The sequence below is a fragment of the Antedon mediterranea genome, chromosome 4, assembly GCF_964355755.1.
Source record: "Antedon mediterranea chromosome 4, ecAntMedi1.1, whole genome shotgun sequence".
NCBI lineage: Eukaryota > Metazoa > Echinodermata > Crinoidea > Comatulida > Antedonidae > Antedon > Antedon mediterranea.
This window is the reverse complement of record NC_092673.1, coordinates 8,892,769-8,917,004: the sequence shown is the minus strand read 5'-3', so window position 1 is coordinate 8,917,004 and position 24,236 is coordinate 8,892,769. Positions and strand designations below refer to the sequence as shown.

General features: G+C 32.2%; 2 protein-coding genes across 2 annotated transcripts; both read right to left on the bottom strand.

Moving 5' to 3' along the window:
- Positions 1-1,085: 1,085 nt before the first annotated feature.
- Positions 1,086-15,985, bottom strand: LOC140047537 (cation channel sperm-associated auxiliary subunit beta-like). Its single transcript, XM_072092580.1, has 17 exons — positions 15,965-15,985; positions 15,370-15,534; positions 14,988-15,132; positions 13,486-13,637; positions 13,075-13,214; positions 12,347-12,483; positions 11,029-11,079; positions 10,274-10,450; positions 10,030-10,170; positions 9,158-9,300; positions 4,398-4,595; positions 3,119-3,229; positions 2,725-2,835; positions 2,171-2,309; positions 1,926-2,023; positions 1,723-1,797; positions 1,086-1,455 (listed from the first exon to the last, which is right to left on the bottom strand). Exons 1-17 carry the CDS (start codon positions 15,983-15,985, stop codon positions 1,270-1,272), a joined length of 2,190 nt encoding a protein of 729 aa, XP_071948681.1. The 3' UTR covers positions 1,086-1,269.
- On the bottom strand, positions 15,971-24,236 carry LOC140047536 (cation channel sperm-associated auxiliary subunit beta-like). The gene is made up of 8 exons (XM_072092579.1): positions 24,081-24,236; positions 23,630-23,696; positions 23,366-23,455; positions 21,005-21,148; positions 19,738-19,821; positions 18,159-18,280; positions 17,416-17,530; positions 15,971-16,099 (listed from the first exon to the last, which is right to left on the bottom strand). The coding sequence occupies exons 1-8, from the start codon at positions 24,234-24,236 to the stop codon at positions 16,059-16,061; spliced, it is 819 nt and encodes a 272-aa protein (XP_071948680.1). The 3' UTR covers positions 15,971-16,058.

Here is a 24,236-nt window from a genome sequence, read left to right as displayed (position 1 = left end):
GATACTAGTTAATGGGTACTTGTTACTTGGTGAGGATGCCAGCACTGTGAACCATGTTTACGTGGTCGATACTAGTTAATGGGTACTTGTTACTTGATGAGGATGCCAGCACTGTGAACCATGTTTACGTGGTCGATACTAGTTAATGGGTACTTGTTACTTAATGAGGATGCCAGCACTGTGAACCATGTTTACGTGGTCGATACTAGTTAATAGGTACTTGTTACTTGATGAGGATGCCAGCACTGTGAACCATGTTTACGTGGTCGATACTAGTTAATGGGTACTTGTTACTTGATGAGGATGCCAGCACTGTGAACCATGTTTACGTGGTCGATACTAGTTAATGGGTACTTGTTACTTGATGAGGATGCCAGCACTGTGAACCATTTGGTCGATACTAGTTAATGGGTACTTGTTACTTGATGAGGATGCCAGCACTGTGAACCATGTTTACGTGGTCGATACTAGTTAATGGGTACTTGTTACTTGATGAGGATGCCAGCACTGTAAACCATGTTTACGTGGTCGATACTAGTTAATGGGTACTTGTTACTTGATGAGGATTCCAGCACTGTGAACCATGTTTACGTGGTCGATACTAGTTAATGGGTACTTGTTACTTGATGAGGATGCCAGCACTGTGAACCATGTTTACGTGGTCGATACTAGTTAATGGGTACTTGTTACTTGATGAGGATGCCAGCACTGTGAACCATGTTTACGTGGTCGATACTAGTTAATGGGTACTTGTTACTTGATGAGGATGCCAGCACTGTGAACCATGTTTACGTGGTCGATACTAGTTAATGGGTACTTGTTACTTGGTGAGGATGCCCGCACTGTGAACCATGTTTACGTGGTCGATACTAGTTAATGGGTACTTGTTACTTGATGAGGATGCCAGCACTGTGAACCATTTGGTCGATACTAGTTAATGGGTACTTGTTACTTGATGAGGATGCCAGCACTGTGAACCATGTTTACGTGGTCGATACTAGTTAATGGGTACTTGTTACTTGATGAGGATGCCAGCACTGTAAACCATGTTTACGTGGTCGATACTAGTTAATGGGTACTTGTTACTTGATGAGGATTCCAGCACTGTGAACCATGTTTACGTGGTCGATACTAGTTAATGGGTACTTGTTACTTGATGAGGATGCCAGCACTGTGAACCATGTTTACGTGGTCGATACTAGTTAATGGGTACTTGTTACTTGATGAGGATGCCAGCACTGTGAACCATGTTTACGTGGTCGATACTAGTTAATGGGTACTTGTTACTTGGTGAGGATGCCAGCACTGTGAACCATGTTTACGTGGTCGATACGTAAAATGATGTTTTAGGTAAACAAGGTAAACAGCAAACATGATTCCACCAATGAGAATGCTTGTCATAACAATGATGACAAGTGATATAGGATTAGGCAGTGGTGCCATATCAACATACACCTAAAATAAAATACACAATATAATAATAATTTTCCATTTCCAAAAACTAATCCGAGTATTAAACTAAACTGGTTTAAAATAATATCAGAGGGGAATTGAAGTTTTTTACTATTAATTGGCCGATTGTTCAACGTTAGCATTGTTTTTTGGTCAAACATATATTTTATGCTCTACAAATATTTTATGTATAAATATTATGTTGAGATGTTAAAACATTTACCGAAAATATAATACAAATTCATCAATGAACAAACCAGTGTATAGTACCTGAAATTCATCCTCTAGAGGGCAGTACGAGAAGCCATGAACGACAGTTACCTTGAAATGATATAGCTCAGAACCCTTTAAAAAAACGAATCATACAAAATAATGTTTAGCCACTACAATCAGGAAGACTATGGTACGCTGCAAACAATTTATCAAAAATATAGAGCCAGTCATAAAATGTATGAAAAATTGTATATTCATACCAGTAATGTAATTTTTATTGTATCTGGTGTGAGAAAAGTTTCACTATCTTGAATATTGGGGTCAACTTTCATGGCTTTCAAACTTGGAGTAGGTACATCTATGATGATAAAATATAATTCAGACATTCAAAGTTTGTATTAATAATTGCTAAATAATGCTCCTATGAAGCCACAACATTCACTAAATAAAATATTATACTTAATTTCAGCAGTAGTTATTATTATTAGTAAAATGTATTACTCACTTTTAAATGTGAAATCGTTTCTGTTATTGATCTCTGTAAGGGAGACAGCATATGAGCCATTCAAAGCAATATCATCCTGATCATTCTGTCGGATAACAAATCTTGGTTCTAAACGACCTGGATATAGCAATCGATACACCTTAAGAAAATATCATTTGTGAAGTGAGATATTTATTCAATTATGCTTTTTGCATGGTGCACCAAAATAGATTGGGTTTAAAGGTGAAACATCAAAGCCATCATGTAAACAAACTGAACTCAGTGCATTAAAACCTGCTTCAGATTTAAAGGAGACGACTAAATAAAAAGTAACAGTGTACAATTATATTATAGTTCTATGAATAGATTGTGGAGTCTGCGAATTAATCACTAAACCACAATGATCTTGACGATGTCAGATCACTGCCAGATTTATATCATGTTTGATTAAATTTCATCACAGAACAAAACATTTCGATTGTGCAAACAACACTTAAAAGATATGATGAATTAAAAGAACTATTGCTCTATATATAGACCTGGCAATCAAACCGAGAATGATTATTATTAAGTACCTTATCTTTACAATCAGAATTTCGAACCAATGATGAAAACTTCAACTCATCAGTACAGTTACAGTCAGCATGGTCTCTAGCATTGGTACATTGCTTAAATGAACCAGATTCCTACAATCATAAACAAACTTGTAGAAAACCATATTCATTATTGTAGTAAAGCTAATAGTTTGTAATTGTTTTAACTGCCATTTCATATAATTATGTCAAAATATTATTTATTTATCTAGTTCTGAGGAAAAAGTAGTTATATATATCACTGGTGATGTTACTGTGAATAAATGTGATTTAAGTCTGTGTTCACTCACAAATTCAGGATTTAGAAAGTGTTAATACAGTAAATAAAATTCATATCTGTATAAATTCATAAACTTTTAGTGACAGTCATAATTACCTTAGAGATCTGGTACTTGGATCTTTTTATAGGGAGTGATGGGTCAGCATTGTATATGTTGTCACTCAATGGAATTGCAACACCTTTGACAGATGGTGGACGGTAATTAGCCTGAAAATTATTATAATAGTATTAAAGTTACTATTAGAATAAAAATATAAGTAAACACTAGTATTTGACTGTATTGAAGATTGTTTACAATTACAGAATACAAGGATAACCTGTAAAATAACTTGTTTACAGCATGGTCATTAAATAGTAAGATGATGTCACTTAACACTTTGACTGCCAGAGGTTTTTCCAGTTAGAAACTGCCACCGCCAGCGTTTTTAGACCAATTTGATGTTTTTATTAAAGCCGATTGAAACTATGTATGTGATCTGATTTATATGTAATTTAGACTAAAATAATCATAAAGATTTTAGCTTTACAATGGTACCAAGAACGATTTTCAAATCGCAATATGTAAATCGTAATAGTAAAATAATGGTAACCCACTTTTTGAGTTTTTCGTAGTTTCGCGCAAAAAGTCAAGATATTCGCGATTTTGTGCAAGACATCACAATATGAAAATATCGCCCGGTGAGATCAACAAACAACAAAAAGTTACTTACACGGCACCGATAGGCCTATAAAAACAAGTTATCACTATCGAAAAATGTATTACATTTTATAAATCATAAATCTAGTAAACTGATGATAATATTCATACCATTTCTAAACAAGTTTGTTGCGTGAAACTCGGTCACTTACAGTGAAACACCAAAACAATTAGGGTATACATACAATAATAAAATTCATTACTTCATATTGAAAATGACTCCATTATTTTTTATTCAGATAGCAAACAAACATGCCAATCCACAAAAACCGGTAACGTTAATCCTGAAAGTTGTTGCTAAGCCACCTGACTATTTGTAATGCTTCGGCGGCATAGCTAGCGCGCGACCGATACACAATGCGCCAAGCAATCGCTCTACGCGCTACTGTGATGCGCGGTGTATGTTATTTCGACAGGTACCATTTTGACAGTCGTTCGTAATCAGATTAGTTACTGTCAAATAGTAAAATATTGACGGTCCAGACCGAACACAGTGTCCATATTTATAGTATATACCAATAATTAACCTATCTACCGGAACACGAAGATCTTCGTGTTTGGCAGTCAAGCGTTGTGTTTCCAAACACGAAGATCTTCGTGTTTGGCAGTCAAAGTGTTAAAGACAATTCTATCTAAATGTGGATATTTGCTTTAATAATATAGAATGATGGTTTTTACCGGGAGACTTTGTAAGATTGGAAGATCTTTATCATCTCTTTTGTCACCCTGTATAAACTCTCTTATTGTCAACTCTGGTGTTTGCAGGTAATGAAGATGTTTTGTTGCTGGGCAACCACAAATGAAATGAACTGAGAATGAGTTTAGAGGACAATTGAGTGAAGAATCTGGAAGCTGGATGAGAATTGTGGATGAGCCCTTAAAAAGATAAATCGATGGTACTATTAATACTACTACTATAATAATATTAGTAAACAAATGTAACAGTCTTTAATCAAGTACTTGTCACTTAACACATCAATTAAATTATTATAAAAATGTACAATACACAACACTTTTAAACTGCAAAGCTTAAAGCAATCCATTTCCGTGTTACGGATAATTTCTTCTTTATCTGTTATTACTGCTCTTTTGATTTGTGACGACCAACATCATGGAATTCATTGTTCACAGTTTTCATAGTTTCTAGGTCCAGGCAATGACAAATGACAAATCAATTGAACTAACCTGGTAAGTTCATCACAATCAGGAGCTCCCTATTCAGTAACATGGGACTGACATTGGTTGCATTTAATTACACTGCTTAATATAATGTTAATCCATATTAATATTACCGGCATTTTATGCATAGTTACCCAGAGTGGTTTAATGACTATTTAAGAGCCATTGTCTGTAAGAATCAAAGAAATATCAAAAAGAGTGGCAGACTCAAAAAAATGGATTTCTTTCAAATTTTGCACATGGCTATATATGTGTTGAGAGAAATCAAATATGAAGTATTTTTTATTTCACACGTATATTTCCATGGCAACGGCCAAATTTGTGTTTTTGACAAATTTTGTCCCTTTTTAAGGTTTTTTAAAATGGATATTGGTACTACTTTGATGAACGATATTTTTGTGTTGTTCATTTAATTAAAAAAAAAAATTAGTGTATGCATAATAACAATGCATTGTGTACCTGTTTCAAATTTTTTATTTTTTTTTATTTCATACTTTGGGAGATACCATTTATTTAAAAAGGGGTGTTTTTCACTTTTTTTAAATTGTTCAATGCAACTAAACTTTACTTCACCATAACGCCCAAAGTGGTGTATTTTTTTAGCTGATTTATTACAAATAGGTAGTTCTAATGTTTAATAATTGATTTCTAAAATAAAATACTGGGGTAAATTTAAAATCTACAAGCAGTGTTGCGAGAAACAGAGGCATTTTTATTTAAAAAAAACATGGTATATTAGTAAAAACATTTTATTTTCTTTGATTATTTGATTTGAAACTCATTGGTCAGAAAAATTCTTAATGTTTTATATAGTTCTAGTTGTGTTGTGAGAAAAAAAAATTAATTTTTAATTATAGATTCTGTAATTCCCAGTTTTAATGTCGTTTTATAGATTATATCCTCTGGAAATTTGAATAAATTATCAGATCGTTGTGAATTTTAATCTTTGCAACAGATTACTCCTCTCTTATTTTGAAGCTCCTCTTTCATTTGTTTACTTCTTTTATTTGCTAACCTAAGCAGATCCCACATGCCCATCCACCACCACTTTCGACTACCACCCCCCCCCCCCCCCCCCCCCGACTATAACCACAAAAAGATAAACTGCAACACTTTGGTCGATCATCCACTATAGAGTGTCAAATGCATGCATTCAAGCACCACCCAAACTGCCGCTACCATCGCCCCAACAAATAAACGGATTCAAACTCCTCCATCCCACCCCCTCCCCCTTTCTCCAAGCCCCCATCCGCCCCAAGTTAAAAATGGCAATGCAAAAGATAGGACATAAAGTTAAGTTTTTAGACCCTCGCCTTCAACCCCCTAACTATTTAAAAGTCCTGGATCCACCACTTTCCCCTCCCCAAAATAGAACCAATCAAAAGTCAATGATATACTCAGGTATGTTAATGCTACATAACAAATATTGACATTTCATTTAAGGTCAGCATGTAAAATATCACACGTTATTATTAAAAATTGGTTTTAAATTCTATATTTTTTTACTGTGATGGTTGGATTCAGTATTAATTATTAATTAATAATTATCTGATAATTATTTAATTTCCCTTAGTTATACATAGCAACAGTTACTATGGTAACTAAAAATGAGATATTCTTTAGATTTTGCATATTTATCTCATACAAATTTAAATTTGTAGATTATTAGCAGGCATGCCTTATTTGCATTTTCAAATTACCGTTTCACAAGGTCATATTCGTAAGCACTTTCTTCTGTGATTATTTTTATTCATGAAAACCCCATATTTTATTTACAGCGGCCACCTCCCTTAACGGATGCACTTTGAAAAGCCTGTTTGTTCTTCCTATCTAATTAGTGCATTTTGTGCTTACCGTAAGCAGCTGCGGGCACCTTTTTAAACTAAAAATGAGATTTTTTGTAAGCGGCCAATCGAAAAATGTGATACTTATTGCATGGACCTATGAATTAGAGGTGCATGTTTATTGTATTTCTTTATATATTAGCTTTATTTTGAAGAGGTTTTAAAAACATTACTGTGAAGAGATGAGAAAACTACACAGATTTTGACCGAATTTTTCATATGATAAAAGTTTTTAAAATTTGTCTGAAAATGCTAAAAAATACTAAACCACATGATTATAAATAATAATAGGCCTACAATTAGCTGGAAAATTGAGAGGCTCGTTTCGTTAAGAATATCGTATATAGCCATAATAAGTGATTTTGGCCCTTTATCGGCAGAACCTCCCGTAAGGGGTCACCGCCCGTAAGCGGCCACTTTTCCAGGTCCCGAGGGTGGCCACTTACTGTATTTAAAAAAACAATTATCCTTAGTTATGCATAGAAACAGGTTCTAAGATAACATAAATAATACATTTTGACATAACTTGACCCAACAAATGACCCTTTCACAAGGTCAGACATTTTCTGGGATTCAGTAGATAAGTAAATTTGGGAAAAGGTAGTAAAGCTATGTAATCAATTGTTTGTAGTCATGAAACCCCAAATTAAAAATATTGTACTTAGTTAGTATAGAAACAGTTGCTACAATACACTATAGGTAAAATGTTGATGTCATTTGACCTCAATATGTAAAAATTTTTTTTTTTCATGAAACTCCATATTTAATTTTTTTTTTTTTAATATCATTTGTTACGTAAACAGGTTTAAGATAACACTAAAGGTCATTTTTTTTACCTTTATTCAGATTCGTCAAGACTTTCTTTCTGAGATTATTAGGATTCAGTATCTAAAGTAAATTTGGCAATAAGTAGAAATGGAAAACTATGTAGAAAAAATGTTTTGTATTTATGAAAAACCCCTTATTTTTTTTGAAATTTTGGCATAGAAACAGTTACTATGGTAAAATGTTGACCTCAAAATGAATGAATTTACAAGGTCAGGTTTGTCATTAATGGAATGCAGTAGAAGTAAAATTGAGAAAAATTACAAATGCAATCAATTCTTTGTATTTATAAAAACGCCATTTTTTACGTTTTTTTTAAATTACTTTCCTTAGTTACACATAGAAATGGTTGCTAAGGTAACACTATAGGTAAAATATGAAAATTGTTGAGAATTGTTATGAACTATCTTGTAAATTTTGATAAAACATTAATAGTTGTAGTAAAGTGGGGACCTGTCCTGTTTTGCATTCTGACCCCTTTTGACCTCAAATGACCTATTTACAAGGTCAGATTTTTTGGGAGGTCTTTCTGTATCTCTTTACACAAAATAGATTTTAAAATTTATAAAAACCATTGACGCAATTATTTCCAAGTTTAACATTATTTTCCATCAACTAAATATTTCAATGCAAAATACTGTTTTTCTGGCAATTAATTGAAATAAACCTGGCAACACATTCTCCTATTTTATCTAAACTATTCGTATGACTCTAGTAGCATTATGACAAGCCACATATAAATTTTATTATTGGATTAGCCATATTTAAATTGTGTTTCATGTGTTTTGTTTGTTGATATTTTGTTATATTTTTTGTCTTTTTCGTATTTTCCTGGCAACACAAAACCTATGTACGAAATTTACCCCAGTGTTTTTTTCGTGATTATTGTTGACAAACCTATTGACTATCAAATTAAAAAACCTCATTGATTTAAAAACACCACTTTGGAAGTTATAGGTACGTTTATGAGGTATACTTTTATAAAAAAAATATTTTTTAAAAACACCCCTTTTTAAAATTATGGTATCAACCAAACTCCATTTTGTAATTTATTTTTTTTCTACATTAAATGGAACTCAATACATGTTGTTTACACTGCTATAAACAAAAACTGTATACTGTAAGTATTTTTGGTTAAAATAAGTATACAAGTTTGTACTTTTTCACTATAGAAAATCTGTGAAAAATGGCAAAAACATCAAAATTTGGATAATTGACCGTTGTCATGGCAACGGAGGCTAAAAAATAAAATGAATGTTGTAGATATGCTTTTTATTGAAATGTCTATTCATGGTAAAAATTTGAGAGAAATCCATTTTTTTACATCTGCCACCAAATCTTTGATTTTTACAGACAATGGCTCTTAATATGCACCTTTTGCATTTCTGCATCTTGGGTATGATTACACAACATTACATGGTGACATGAATCCAGATTAACTCTGCACGTTTTTACCAAACTTGTAATGTGGTGTAATTCTCAATTCAGAGTTGATTGAACACAAAATATCTTAAAATATCAAATGATATACTTAGCAATCTTTTTATAATGAATAAACATGAAAAGTTGAATATTAATACATAGGCCTACCTGTTGGTTTATATGATTGCGTACATTGACTGTGAGTGTCTCTATTCCAAGGCTACTTCTTTGATACTCTGGCACAACATAAATTATATAATGGTTACTTATAGTCAACTTCATTAGACGTTTATCAGATTTTTGTATATACCCTGAAAAAATAAAAAAACAGTTTAAAGGTTGTGTTGTCCCACTGAAGGATTGTGAACAGAAACAGCATGATACTTGCTAACATTTAAGAATAAAAACATTTTGGTTTCCACACAGCCAGCCTCTCACCAATCTTTTATTAAAACAAGCCTTTAGAAAGAGTCTGAAGGTACAAAAACTAAAAAATATTTGTGTTGCTATTTATTACAAAATGATTACAAAAATGATGACGAAGACAGGCCTATAAATAAATAGGACCTGGATCATGTTAATTCAGAAATTTAATTATATAAAAGCACTGACATTATATTTTCAATTTTAAATTGAAAATCTGTATGAAAATATAACTTTTTTAAAGAAAGCAGTAGAAACAAGGGACTAAATCGGTTGGTGGTAGGAAAAGTAAAAAATCGGCAGCCCACTTGATTTGGTAGCCTCCCTTTGGCATGTAGTATGAAACAGTTTACATACAATGTGAAATATTTGAAAAAAAACAACAATAATATAAACAAATGAAATGTAGCATTTGTCGCAGGTTGTTCTAAGCTAAACATACAACCTTTATTTAATTACTTAAAGTTTGTCTCTCTCTCTTGTCACTTATTTTGGCCTCCTCCTTCACATTTTTTACTAGTGTAATTTTGATTTTTAGTTGTTAGAATTTAGTTTAGAATGTTATGTTTGTGTAGAAAAACATAAAAACCAAAATTACTGATTGTTCGTAAAGGTACCTTTTTTAAAACTGATAGCAGTAATAGTAAACTTATAGCTGTCTCCTATATCAAGGTAGATGAGTCTATTTTTAGCAATGGTGTCATCAAGTATCAACTGATGGTGACATAACTCTTCAGATATACTGCTTGACCTTCCAACTATAAGGAAATCATAATTGATATTTCTTTCACAGTTTAACTTTTGTCTAAACTTAAAACACATCCCATTAGAGAAAAACTAGCTTATCTTTACAAATGTTACCTGGTGAATTGTGCATAAACCATTGACCAGCATGATAATCTGAATGAACAAGTGAGGGCAGTACAGATGTACCAAAAGCCACTGCTTCATTCTCTACTGATAAGATGAGAATGCTGGAAAGTCCTGGCTGGATGATAGTTTTACCCACGCTTCCTTGCTGCCACCCATCTGATTGATCTGGAATCAAATATCAGAAAGAAACCTTTAGGAGAAAATCTGCATAATGCTAATCAATAATTAAGTGCCCCTGTTTACAAAAGCATTATATCATCTGATGTAAATAATATAGGATAAAACTTTGCCAATTACTGTAATGCGAGGGAAGTCATGACTCAACAATTCAATCTTGAATAGATAATAATTCCATACATACATGCAGGCAGTATTAATTACAAAAGCTATGCAATTTTAATTACAGTAGCTCGTTCTGCAGTGATTAGTTTGCATTACAATCGTTACAATTTCACTGCTATCTCTTATTTCTTAAAAAAGCCACTAATGACTTATGCAATGCAATAATTTAAGTTCACACACTACAAATAAATACTATATGGACCTATTGCAATATTTTTGTCATTTTTAAACGGTTAAAAATTTGAAAAACAAGTCGATTCTAATAATTTAAGTGGCCCTCTATAAATACCATTGATATTTTCATATTGTGATATGATGCACTCACTTTCGATCAATGTACAACATACATTTGGTGCCAAGAGCAATATAAGAATTGATATCATTAATCATCCAATATTTACCTATTACTCCTTGAAGTTGTAGTTGAAGTTGTGAGCCATCACCTGATACAGCTACAAGCAAAATAATACAATTCTCAAGAATATACACACTGGTGTGTCAACATTGTTTTGTGTGTGTGAGCCCCATTGTGTGGTGTTGGGTTGGGCGGGGTTGATCAGTGAGGTGTTAGGGCCTGTTTCTATCAAGAATATTAAAAAAAGATGTTTTTTTTCCTGGTTAAAAATTGTCCTCACAAAAAGGATAAAATTCCAAACAATTCAACCATTTCAAAAAAACGTTTTTGTAGAATGAAAAGCAAATATTTGATTACCTTGTAGATACAATGAATTAATTAAGAATAACCAAACTCAAGAAACCATTATATTATGGTAAACCTTGTGCAAGGCTCTTGTTTATAAACAATCTATGGAAACCAGAGTTTCTAGGGCTCTGTTTCTGCTGCCAAGAAAATATTTTTTGCCGTATTTTTTTGGCAGTAGAAACTTCGCTCATAAAAAAAAATACCGTATTATGTATACCGTATTTTCCCCACAAAATTTGTGGATAAAATACGGTATTTACAAATTTATACCGTATTTTCTGTAACCATTTCTGTGCCAATAAAAAATACCGTATTTAAAAAAAAAACTTCGACATGAGGTCAACATCATGTTTTTATTTTTTGTCGCTGTCAGCTATATTACACACGTGTATAGATATATTCGGCGAAAATGTGGAGCAAAGATTTTACGGTATTTACTATATAATTCTGTGTGGGGAGGGAAAATGTCCGGCCAACTAAAAGGTAATAAAAAGGACAACCACATTTATAAAGATATTTCTAAAAAAATTGCGCAGGAGTACAGAATAGACTCCAAAGCAAGCAAACTCAAAGCTAAAGAGCCTGCGAAAGCAGTACAACATTGCAACTCGGGGAGGGAACGAATTACTTGTCCCCCATTACAATGTTTTGGCCCGGATATTGGGACATCGGGCAATACTGTAGCTGTGCTCTCACAACATCTCTATCACTAGGCTTTTGAAAGTGAGGCGTAAAACTTTGTGTATTGCGACTTTTAATTATCAAACAAATAAATTAATGGCAATTTGAGTAAAAAGGATGAATTTTAACACGACCACCCAAGAAGTATTGTTAGCAGAAACGGGGTACTAAAAAATACGGTATAATTTTTATACCATATTTTGAGTAGTTGCAGCAGAAACAGGCCCAAAGAAAACTAACCTTGATTTTTTGAATAATGTTTTTTTTTTTAAATAATCAGAAACTTGCTATCTATGTGGTGGACTGCTGTAAATGTGTTTTTTTCGTAAACTCACAAATGTTATACTTCTGTGCTGGCTCAGAAGAAAGTTTTTCAAAGGACAAAGGTGTAATGATATCTGCTGTTGCCATGAAACTGAATCCATCTGACCTATTTAAGTGCGTAATGTCAGTTATGCGTGTTTGTCCATCACTAAAAAAAAGAGAAGAAAAAAGACATAAGTGGGTATTAGTGTAAACAAGCACTATGGACTAGCTTACTGAGTTAGGCCTATTTACTAGCACTTTCACTAATGGTCATTCAGAAAAAAGAGAGTTCCAGCTAACAATGAAACGTTGGGCCAACATTGGTTTATGTTCAAAAGTTACGTCGGCCTAACACCTTTATGCGACATCGACCCCTTAGTGGGCCCAACGTGTTGGTCAGACATTGGCACAATGTGTTAGGGCAACGTCGGTAAAACGTCATTTTTTCTATTGGATTATAAACTTTTTGCGACTTAATTTTTTTCATCGCACTTAGTTGGTCCAACATGTTCGTCAGACGTTGGCACAGTGTGTTGGGGCAACGTCGGTAGAATGTCATTGCTTACGTTGGCTTATCAACTTTCTATCAACATTCAACGCGTTTGGTTAAAATAAAATAAGAGGCCTTAATTACAAATTCACATAACTCAATCACGAACAACACTATGCTTCTATTTGAGTCGGATGACTTATGGAATCTAACCGAATGTGTAGGCTTACAATTAAGCAATTGTAAAAATTGAACAGCAGCAAGTACCTTATTGTTAATATTGTTCCTATGTCTGACTTGCACAGCTTTCTGTTACACGGTATTACACTCTGATGCTCAAAGAGAAGAATTCTTTTAGCTGTCATGTATTGGGCAGATAAGGAACAGTTAATCTTTTCTTCACTAACCTATATATAATATTACATACACAACATCAAATTAAGATTATGACTGGAAATCACAGAGAAACAAAATAAAGCCAAAAAAATCACAAACAATAATATCAATCATAAAATAAATGTTAACTATTATATCAATAATGACATATGTTGTTGTCAGTACAGAAAAAAAAATCTAAAAAGTAATCTTGATCAACATTAGGGCAAGGTTAAGTGACCGTGAGTGCAATCTCAAAAACGAAAATAAACATCAAAATGTACTGTGATAATTTTGAGTCACCTTTATCTGTTTCTTTACATCAAGTTTTGTTGTAGTAATAAATCCATGTGTAGCATTGCTAATTTGTATAATGTAAATTTCATTTAGGTGTGATATATATAGACTCATTGGTGCCTGGACATTGGTTATAAGCGAAACTGATCTCTTCACACCTGCAAGTCAATATTTTAAAAATGCTTTAATTAGGAAATACACAAACAACTGGCAATGACAAAAAAACATTGAGTAACTACGCATGTTTTTAAAGTTTAAAACCATCTGGATTTTAAATCAAAATAATGAAATGAAGTTCTTAAAAACACTAAAACTATATATCTCATGAAAAATAAAGTCATATTCCTTTAAAATGTTTAAGGGAAAAACTGTATCTCAATGAACGACTTTATTTTGTCCTCATGAATTTGGGCATAGGACTATTTAACAGTTAGGCTCAGGTTAGGTTTAGTTGATCATTTTATAGTCATCAACTTTATAGGGAAAAATGGCACAACACATATTTATTATTTTAAAATAAAAACATTGACTTAAAACAAAAAACTTGTCTAATGTGACCCCCCCTGGTAACAGAATTACATTAATATAAGTTATTTTCAGATTTTAAAGGTGACCTGAACTGATAAATTTTAGAGCTCCATTAGTAAACATGTATAACATTAAAGATTACACCTTGTTTTCAATTACAAAATGAGCTTTCATTAATTAATTAACCAGTTATCATTTAATTAGCAAAGAAGATTAGGTTTATTTTCACTTCAGGTCATCTTTAAAGATCCCTACCCTACAATTTGTGACGTTTTGTACAAATAATACATATATATTACTTTAAAAACATTAAACCAGGTCATTCCTTGTCGTAAATTATGATAAAAAGTGAGAAACAATGCACTACCTAAGTAGCTTGCGGCGAATGACCTCTCGTGGACGATCTTTAGGCCTAGCCCAGCTAAGCTTAGTTTTGTAGGCCTAGTAGCTGGTAAACATCGGTAACGTAAAAACATCGTACGCTAGCTATATACCTAGCCTGACATTGTATAGTTGCTGCATTAATTGTCTTTCTATTTTTTTTTTAAACATTGATACAAATTGGGGAAAACCTGGTATTTTCGCTGAAAAGTTAGGAGTCTTACATTTGTTTTGCCCTTACGATCGATCGAAAAGTGGGGTGAATTACAGAAGAAAAACAAAAATATTAATCCGCCCGCAATGCATTTTGGAAATTATAGCGGGTCGCTATAATTATTAGAATCGACTTATTTTTCACATTTTTAAGTTATCGCAATAGGACCATATAGAATTATTTTTACATTAAATATAGTTTATGATCTTAAATTAGATCTAAAAAACGTAGGTAAGGGGTCTTTAAGTTTCAGCAAGGAGATTAAGTTGCATAATTAGTCGAGTTCAGTTAAGTTTCATTTAATTTTATTAATAAAAGATACAACTATAATATAAATCTTACTAGACCTACTCATTTCTAAAAAGTGCAAACAAAAGTTCCATACCAATTGAAGAGAAATATATGGACAATTGATTAGTAACAAAGTATGCATCATGGCCTTGGTTATCAAAATAACACTGTGTCACATAATCATCAACAAGGTCCAAAATCAGAGTAAATGAATTTGCAGCATCATCAGAAACCCATATCTGTAAATAAAGGTAAAAAAAAAAGGTAAATTATCTTAGTCCTCAAGCTTAACTAAATAAATAGTCATAAATAAATCTATTATATTTGTATGTAAGCAATATTTATGAATTTAAAAGTGTCTTGTTGTACATTTTGTTCAGGAGTATTGTATCACAATAGTGAGTTTAACTAATTTGGGTATTCCTATTGAGAAAATTTAAATGTGCTTTAGAGAAAAACATATGAACATTTCATACCTGAGAACCAACTGCATAGACAATATGTGTTCTGGGAGTTAAACAAAGACTGAACAAATTTGTAGAATTATCAATATTAGGAATGATGAATGGGGGTACAACTGGACGCGAGTTTAAGGTCAAGTTATGGTCTTCAATGGCAAATGTTACCACCTGGTAAGATGTCTAATAAAACAAAAGAAGTTTGAAGATCATTAATATTCATTGTTACAGAATGTCGGTTTATATTCAAAATTATTTTCAATTTAATACTTTATTAAACCAGTTAATAATCTTGTTTGGGTGCATCTAATCTTTCCTGATAAAATGACACAAAATAAATATTGTATGTACTCGAATACTAAACACCCCTGTTCAAAACAATGAAAACCGGCAATGCGAAAAAAAATATGTTAGTTTTGTAATTATTGTATGGATTATAATCTTTCATCACTTTTTAAAATGTAACGTGTTTTGATGTTGTAAATTTAAAAATAAATTAAACTGACTTATTCACTTATCCCCTATTTATATTGGGATGTCCTTTTGTATATCCAAAATAATCAGAAAAAATTGCGCCTTTAGCAGGAGACGAGGTCAAAAGTAAGAAACTCACTCTGAGTCTTTGAAGAACCATGATGATATATCTATCAATATCCATAACAACAGCTATTGTTTGGCTAACATTATACAATCCAGGAAATTGTATTTCAATCCAAGATGTGTAAGGTGCTACGCTCATTAACGCATTCTGTAAATAGGTAAACATGAAATATTAATAAATTCAGTTTCTGTGAATTCAGCAAGCAAAAGTAACTTTCAAACAAATTGATATGAACAACAATACTTTTTTATTTATTCATTATTATCAAAAATCCAAAGGCAAATTACTGAAAAAATGACATTATTCATTATTATTGTTAATTTTATATTTGAATAAATATGATACTAGAAGTATAACATCAGATTTCCAGTAACTTTGTTTTGGCAACTACATAACATCTCTATTAAACTGCTATATTGAATCATTTCTATACCACTCGTTATCCCTTTTAAATCCCCACTGGACTGGACTATCACTCAAATATCAATGTTATCAATTAATGTAAAATTGTAAACTAACTTTCATATGGGTGTTTATTAAAATCTTTAATCACTTTTTTTATATGTAAATTGTTTCATGTATTTGTTTTTTTTAATAAATATAAAAATCTAAATTTTCTAAACGATTTAATTTTTTTCCTCATGAATTTAGGCATAGGACTATATTTAACAGTCAGGCTTTTATCATCAGATCATTTTATAGCAACGTTCTGCAAACTATAGCCTTAGGCCAAAATCAGATTTACAGTATGTTCTAGTATTTTTTCTATTTCATTGACTACTCAAGCCTTCAAAATCAACATTAATTTTAGTGTAAAGTTTTAAAATAAATATTAACAGGTTAGTACAAATTATGCAAAACTTTAAAAGATTACTTTATAAAACAACCTAATATTGAAGGAAAAATATATAAAAACATTAATAATAACAAGAACAACGTAGTCATGTTTTAAAATGCAACAAACAATACATCATAAATAATCCAAGCGTAAGGGTTTATCCTTTTGTTTACCTTTGATATATCAGATGCACTAGGTACTAGGAATACCGGCTTAACTGTCACAGAAAAATGACATTTTATATGTATACAGATACACATGAAGCATGGAGGTATAAACACCTCCATATACACATTTTTATGGCCCAACTAAATATTTTATGACTAAGGAGGTAAACACATGGAGTAAAATGAAACAACAAAATAATTATTCACTTGACAGAAAGATCCAACATATTCACATAAATAAATATTTTTTGCATAACAAGAAAATAAGCATAACATTTACATTACAAAACAAAAATAGATCCTTCAATCACTTAATACTCAGCACTAGGTGGTGATTTTATGCGATCGGAGGATGGTTATTGGTTTTGTTTTGGACACCGTTATTCTATGTGGTTATAAACAATTAGCTACTGTATCTAGACAGCTGCCCAGACACCTAAGTTTGTATCATTACTCACCATATGACACCAGTCCAACACTGAGGGCAGACTGACACTCTGACGTGTGCATCAATTCATAGTTAATCCAGCTTTCTTGTTCTATGTCATTGATGTGAATGTAATTAAACATTAACTAGATAAAAAAACACAGATAGGCTTTTTAAATATGTTTCATTAGGTCAAAATGAACAAACCTGCATATTTTTAGTTAGATTTATGTTTGTATGCCATATCTTGGCCACAAAGGGTAGCAGTTGGCTTCACTGAGTTGTAAAACCAGGTTAAGAGATTTTATTTATTTTATTTTATGTCTTTAGGCACTGTGGCCAAGGATTACCAATAGTAAATTAATCACTGTCCTATCAGATAGGTGGTAATCCCCCTGATACAGAGGCTATTGTGTGAACCAGTTCACCGGGGTAACCCCCTACTCTTTTTCGAATAATGAACTGGGTTCTTTAAAGTACACACAGGTTATAACTGTGTACACTGGACCTACGGTTTATAGTCCTTATCCGAGAAGACTTGTTCCACCACCAGAACTAGGAGCGAGTCGGCCTCGAACCCTTGCCGATGTTGTTGTTGGCTCTTTAGGTACGATAAACGGCGCCCCTGCCTTAACCGCTCGGCCATATGACTCGATAATATATATAATATGCATACAAAGCTAGACATTGTGCATTTTACTCCATTGTTTAATAGTAATACCAATGGGACTCAATGTGTTCTTTACAAAAAAATAGGCCTACGTATTCCAATACCTGCAATTTATAACCTTTGTAGAAATCAGTAATTTCTTTACTGACAAACACTCCATAATTCGTAAAGACAACCAGATAAGTAGATGTAAGTTCCATATCCAATAGAATCAAGTTGGAACAATCTGCATAATAATATTATGAGAAGTACTGTACCGTTGTTGAGAAAACATAGGTTTTGACACGATTAAATGAACAATTCCATTTTTTCATTCTTTGGTCATATTAATAATAATACTGTATTATTCAAACTAGAGGGTGAGCTTGCTTTGCTCGTCCCACCTCTAGGAAGTGTAGACAATGGTTCTCGGAATGTTAAATAATGACTCGGGTAAAAAGGTTGTAGAAGGATGTTCTGGCCTGGACGTTTTCGGAGTGTGGTTGACATTATTGAAATGAATCGTAAAACTAAACCTGTTTCACAGTGTCTAAGATGATAAATAACATTAAAGTACTGTTTTTGTGATTGTTTGGTAGGATTTTTTAGGATGGAGGTGGTGAGGTGGAGTTCATTTGAGGGAGGCGCTTTTTCAAGGGAAACATTTCATTTTTTAGTTAGCAATAATATTGTAACATTTATAATCAAATAAATTCCCCTAGATATGAAACGTGGTAAAAAAGAATAAAGTGTAGATAACAGTCCGATGAATTCTACTACAAATAGCAAAATGGTGTTATAAATATAATACAATAATTTTGTGTGTATAAATGTATGTGGATGGGAGCATTTATTATATTGCTTTGAGTGCGCAGGGCGGCGATTATTATTCCAAATGATGTTTTATTGGGGAGGTGTGGGAATAAATAAATACCTTAGGCCTAATTGGTATAATTAATACTTAAACATCCTGTGAAACTAACTTTCGCAACAAAGTGGGCCATTTTGGCCTAAGGAAGATGTTTTAGACGACTTGCAACATGGGCAGAAATATCCCAGGGTCCTAATGGGACACAGATAACAAACAGTTACCTTGGAACTAACTTTACCGCCGACGGTTAAAAATCTACCGATGAAATCCAAAATTTTGTTTTAAATACCATTCATGATATCTTCCTAAAAAGGAACAATATTGTAAAGACCTGCTAAAATGTAATAAAATATAGCTATCGCAGTACACATGGAACAGCTGGGGTGAGTAACTGAGTCTACCTATTCCAAAAATAAGCATAATTTATATATAGATAATGAATGTTTAATGACATTATTTATTCTGTGGCGCGAATATAAAACATTATTTGTTTTATAACAGACCTATTTAGGCCGTGCATGTGGTTGCTCACAGTGTAACAAAAATGAAGGAACAACCATATAACATTGCATGATGTAATTAAGAGTTCAATAGAATTTATTGAATATCATGCACCACATCCTCCAATCAAATGAATCTACTGAAGTATAATGATTTTTAATTATATGTTTTGAGGAAATTTTCGGAACATATTGTTTAATATGTGACTGTTTTAATCAACATCATTGAAAATAAACCTACTGTACATAAAACTTTCATCAAAGTTTGTTCAAACAGCATTTTGGTGTTATTGAACAAGTATTGAAACTTTATCTTCAATTATAAAAACTTACCTGGGCAAATTGCTTGGCTCAAATCATAACAAGATGTATCTGATAGATCCATAAAATTAGCATATGACACGCAAATAGGTAACACTAAAATATGAAATAGAATCATTTTTACAAACATAAAACAAATATATGGTACAAAGGCAGTGATGATTTACTGTAGTATAATATGGTGTTTGTGTGAGGTTGTTGTTGTTGTACGTTACTTGTTCCGAAATAGTCTGTTGTGGCAGGATGTCACACAGTCACAGAATCTAAATTCAATATACAACCAGCAAATATGGTTTGTCCAGAACAATTTTTATTCAATATAACACGTCAATACTAAAAATTCTACCTTCTACAAAGTTCCAATCTATATCAAAGATGTTATCTGTAATCTATTCTCTAATTTTCCTTCAACTTTTCTTATTCTCCTTTCCAGTACATCCATATTTAAAGAACGGTCCTAATTAATATGCATGTACTGGGAAGGGAATATTTGGAAAAGGGAACATTCCTTAATGATGAGGAAACAGTAATTGATAAAGGATGTGGGTAATAGGAAAGTGAATAAAGAGTAAATAGGGACACAGAAAGAAACCACTAGGAATGTTAATAGATTGAGTAGGGAGAAATAGTGATAAGGGGTTGTTGACCTGATGGTCAGAGTGTTACAGTAGTACCTCAACCATCACCTTTGTATAAAAGTCTCAACTTTATCAATTTGCAATAAGCATACAGATATTGATGTATAGAAATAGTGAATGATCAGTTGTTGAGACAAAGTCAAAGTCAACAAATGAAAATATACTTTCTATTCAATGAACACAAAACATCATAGTAGTTTCTAGACTTGTATAATGTAAATTGTTGTTTCCACCTTGAATTTGATGGGCCAGACAAAAAGGTGACAATCTGCTTTTGGTTGCGGAGCTGAGAAGTTGTTGATGATTTGTTTTTTGATACATTTGAAATTGATAAATTGTAATACAATGCACTAATACCAAAGGTTTTCTAAAACTGTAAAACTGAAATACCAAAAAAATTGTATCTGAAATGTTAATAATAAATAAATTAATAAACAATAAAGGACAGAACAGAAGATAAATAAATAATATAAAACATCTATCATATATCTACATCCACCATTTCTGTGTCATTTTTAGTCATGATTCAATTCAAATCAGGTTTATATAAAAATGGCCAAATTTACATTACCATAATAAAAATTTTAAATATTATAAAAAATATAAAAAGGATGAATTCTATGTTTTTCAAAAGAACATACCTGATGGTATGCCAGCAACGGCAACTAGCACAACATCAGGAGCACAGGAACTAACAACTGTTATCAACTTGATGTCATTTATAGATGTAACTAAGAGTTGTGATGTATCTAATACTTCTCCAAGATGCCATTGCAGTATTGCTTCTACAAACATTGAAAGACAATTTTTTGAAATTAATCACTGCAAACACATGTTCTTCTAAGGGCCTATTTCTATTGTGAGCTAGTTTTTTTTTTTGGACAAATTGGATATAATAGAGTCAATGAATGATGAATCAATGAATTGTAAGGGATCAAGAGATGGTGCTCTATATATGGTTCCAATGATGATATTGTTTGTGTTGGGTTTAATCATTTCTACAAAGATGGATTCACAGGTAGATAATTCAGAATTGAGATCTTCTCTTATAAAGAATTGAAACAACTTGATAGTTGGGAAGTTGGACAAGAGGATGGTCATATTTTAGCCAAGTTTCGCTAATTGATCAAAATTAAATCAAAACGGAAAAGAAAGAGATGTTAACAGCTTATAAATTTAAAGTTAAGGGTTTTTAGCAGTTAATGAGACATGCAAACTCATCAGGATGATATTATTTGGAAATGTTAGGTTTGTTGGTTAAAAAATGAGAATTATGATTAGCTGTGAAAGCATCAGCATATCCTTGAATGGAAAAATATTTAATCGGCTAGTCGGTCGGAATGTTCACTCGAGGTACAAAATTTGACATAGAACAGGATACACAAACAGATAAATATATATACTGTATAATACAAAAACAAATTTGAGCAAACTTTATCTTAAGAGCTGCAGAGATTGGTTTGGCTGCCCAACCTAATAAACACACACATTGCAAAAGGTAATACAAATAAAAAATGATGTAAAAGCAGTGGTACAATGATAGTAATAGTCACTACTTAGAAATGCTATAATAGTATGGTAATAAATCTGGTAAAATACTATATATATAACTGATTTCAAGTGAAATAAAATAATAATACAGAAGAGGTAATTCCTTGTGCTGAAAAAAATATTATGATGTAATGTAAACATTTGTGATTATACAATAGTCAATGTTGAACAATTTGTTAATAATAGATAAAAAGATTGATATGATACTGATTAATAAATATAACAATAAAAGTAAATGGATTAGAGTTTGGATAGTCCAAGAGTTCAATTAAGTTTGAGAAAAGTCACGTATACATCCAAATGGATGTAGAACATTACTGCATCCAGAATACTTTAACAAAATTTAAACTACTACGGATATAATAAATAAACAACAGTTGTATCTCTTAGCTTCCTGGACCATCAATGAATCTAAAATAATACTAATTTTATTAGTTGAAAATAAAACGTAAATGTACTTAGCTAGAAAGAGTTGTGTTTGAGGTGTTGGAAATCATGTTCAGACCTGACGACTTTTTTTTGTTTGATAATAGGCAAATAATACCACTATCGATAGACCAAGCAGCCTCAACGCTACTATATGCGAAGGGTTAAGTTTTCTGTGATGGAGTAACCACATTGTTTAAGGGCTCTTTTTTTACGAAACACCTCGGATCGAGCTCGATATATGAAGTGAACGTTATGATTATTGGTCGCGGTTTAGATTTTGTTTTTTAATCTGTTGTTCTGTCGACATCACTCAGGTCTATTTTCTCTCTAATACACGAAGTGATTACTTCGAGCGGAAGTGTATGGGTGTTTTATCGGTTGTTTTCAGGAACCCAATGCAATAATAGGCAATTTCGCCTACTTTATTTTCCCACATCATCAAGTTTATCATTTAAGATACTGTTTTCGGTTATAAGTTGGTCATTTTTTGTTTTAATTTGAGTTACAGTATGTCACCCGCCATTTTAGTGTTGTCAAAGGAAACACTTTCATAAACATCTTGGGTAACCCGATCAATATGGCCTCACTTACTGCCACTTTTGCACACAGCAGAAATAATAGATTGCATCAGCTCCAGTGAAGCTAATATATGTTTTCTAATCGTAGTTGAGACAGTACTGATCAACTGTTTGTCTTCACATAGCAGTTGTTGAATATTTTGTAACAAACTACCAGTAGGCCTACTCACTGAACCGGAACCAGCACTATCATCACCTGTACCCTAGACTGTTGTGTGCCGCTCAGCTATGCGCGTGAATATGTAGGCGTGTTGAATATGCGTGTAATAGCGTGTTGTATCAACACGCCCCTAGAGCGTGTTAATTATCGCCATTAGATATCACTTTTTTAACTAATTCCAAATGACACGTGATGCATAATTGACCAATCAAATTGCAAGTATACAATCAGGTGTGTTATAAAATAAAATATAGTAAATGAAATGATTTATTGGTAATTTTTACCTTTATTCAAGTCTAAAAGAGATGCTTTAGTTGTAAATACCTCCATTTTGTAGTCCAACATAGCATGAACATTAAATTCTTCATAAAAATCTGTAAGAAAAATATAAAAACAGCACATGCTTCTCCTCAGTTATTTAAAATAAAACCAATTGTGTATAATTCATATTTGGAATCAACTTAATCTTTGATTTCAAATAATATGAACATTTTCTGTGTAGGACTACAATACATATTATTAAGGAATTTTGATAGAATACAAATTACCCTCTTTTAAATTGCTAAGAAGGCTTCTGGGAATGGTCATCATCCAAGTCTCATTGCTAACATTTCTCTGTAGATAATAACAAAATGGAACATTATAATATTTAAATTATGACAAAGAAGTTGTAATAATATTATTATTTATATCACTATATTTTAGCATGTACAGTTAATTAACTTTTACCATTCTATACAAAATGTGTACTTAATGAATAGATAATATTACAATCTTACTGAACCAATTGAACTGATCCTAAAACAATACAGTAAGATAACAAAATAATTAGTGCATAGGAAAAGAGCAAATATAGTTTCTAAGGTGTCCATATTAATTAGGAGGTCCAACCATAGAGATATTATAGTGAACCTCAACTATATTTTACAAGAACTGTCATGATAAATAAAATTTAGGTTTGTTTATTAAGTTTTTGATATTCAATGATAATTTTCTTGCCTTTATTCTCGGAAAGTGAAAATAGCTAGACCAAGTTGAATTAAAGATATGTAGGGTGGGTGTATGTCCACGGCGAAATAAACTCTCACTTAATGCATGGTTTCCTATCACACTGTCGTCATCTTCATCTACTGCATCACAAATTATGTTCTGCAT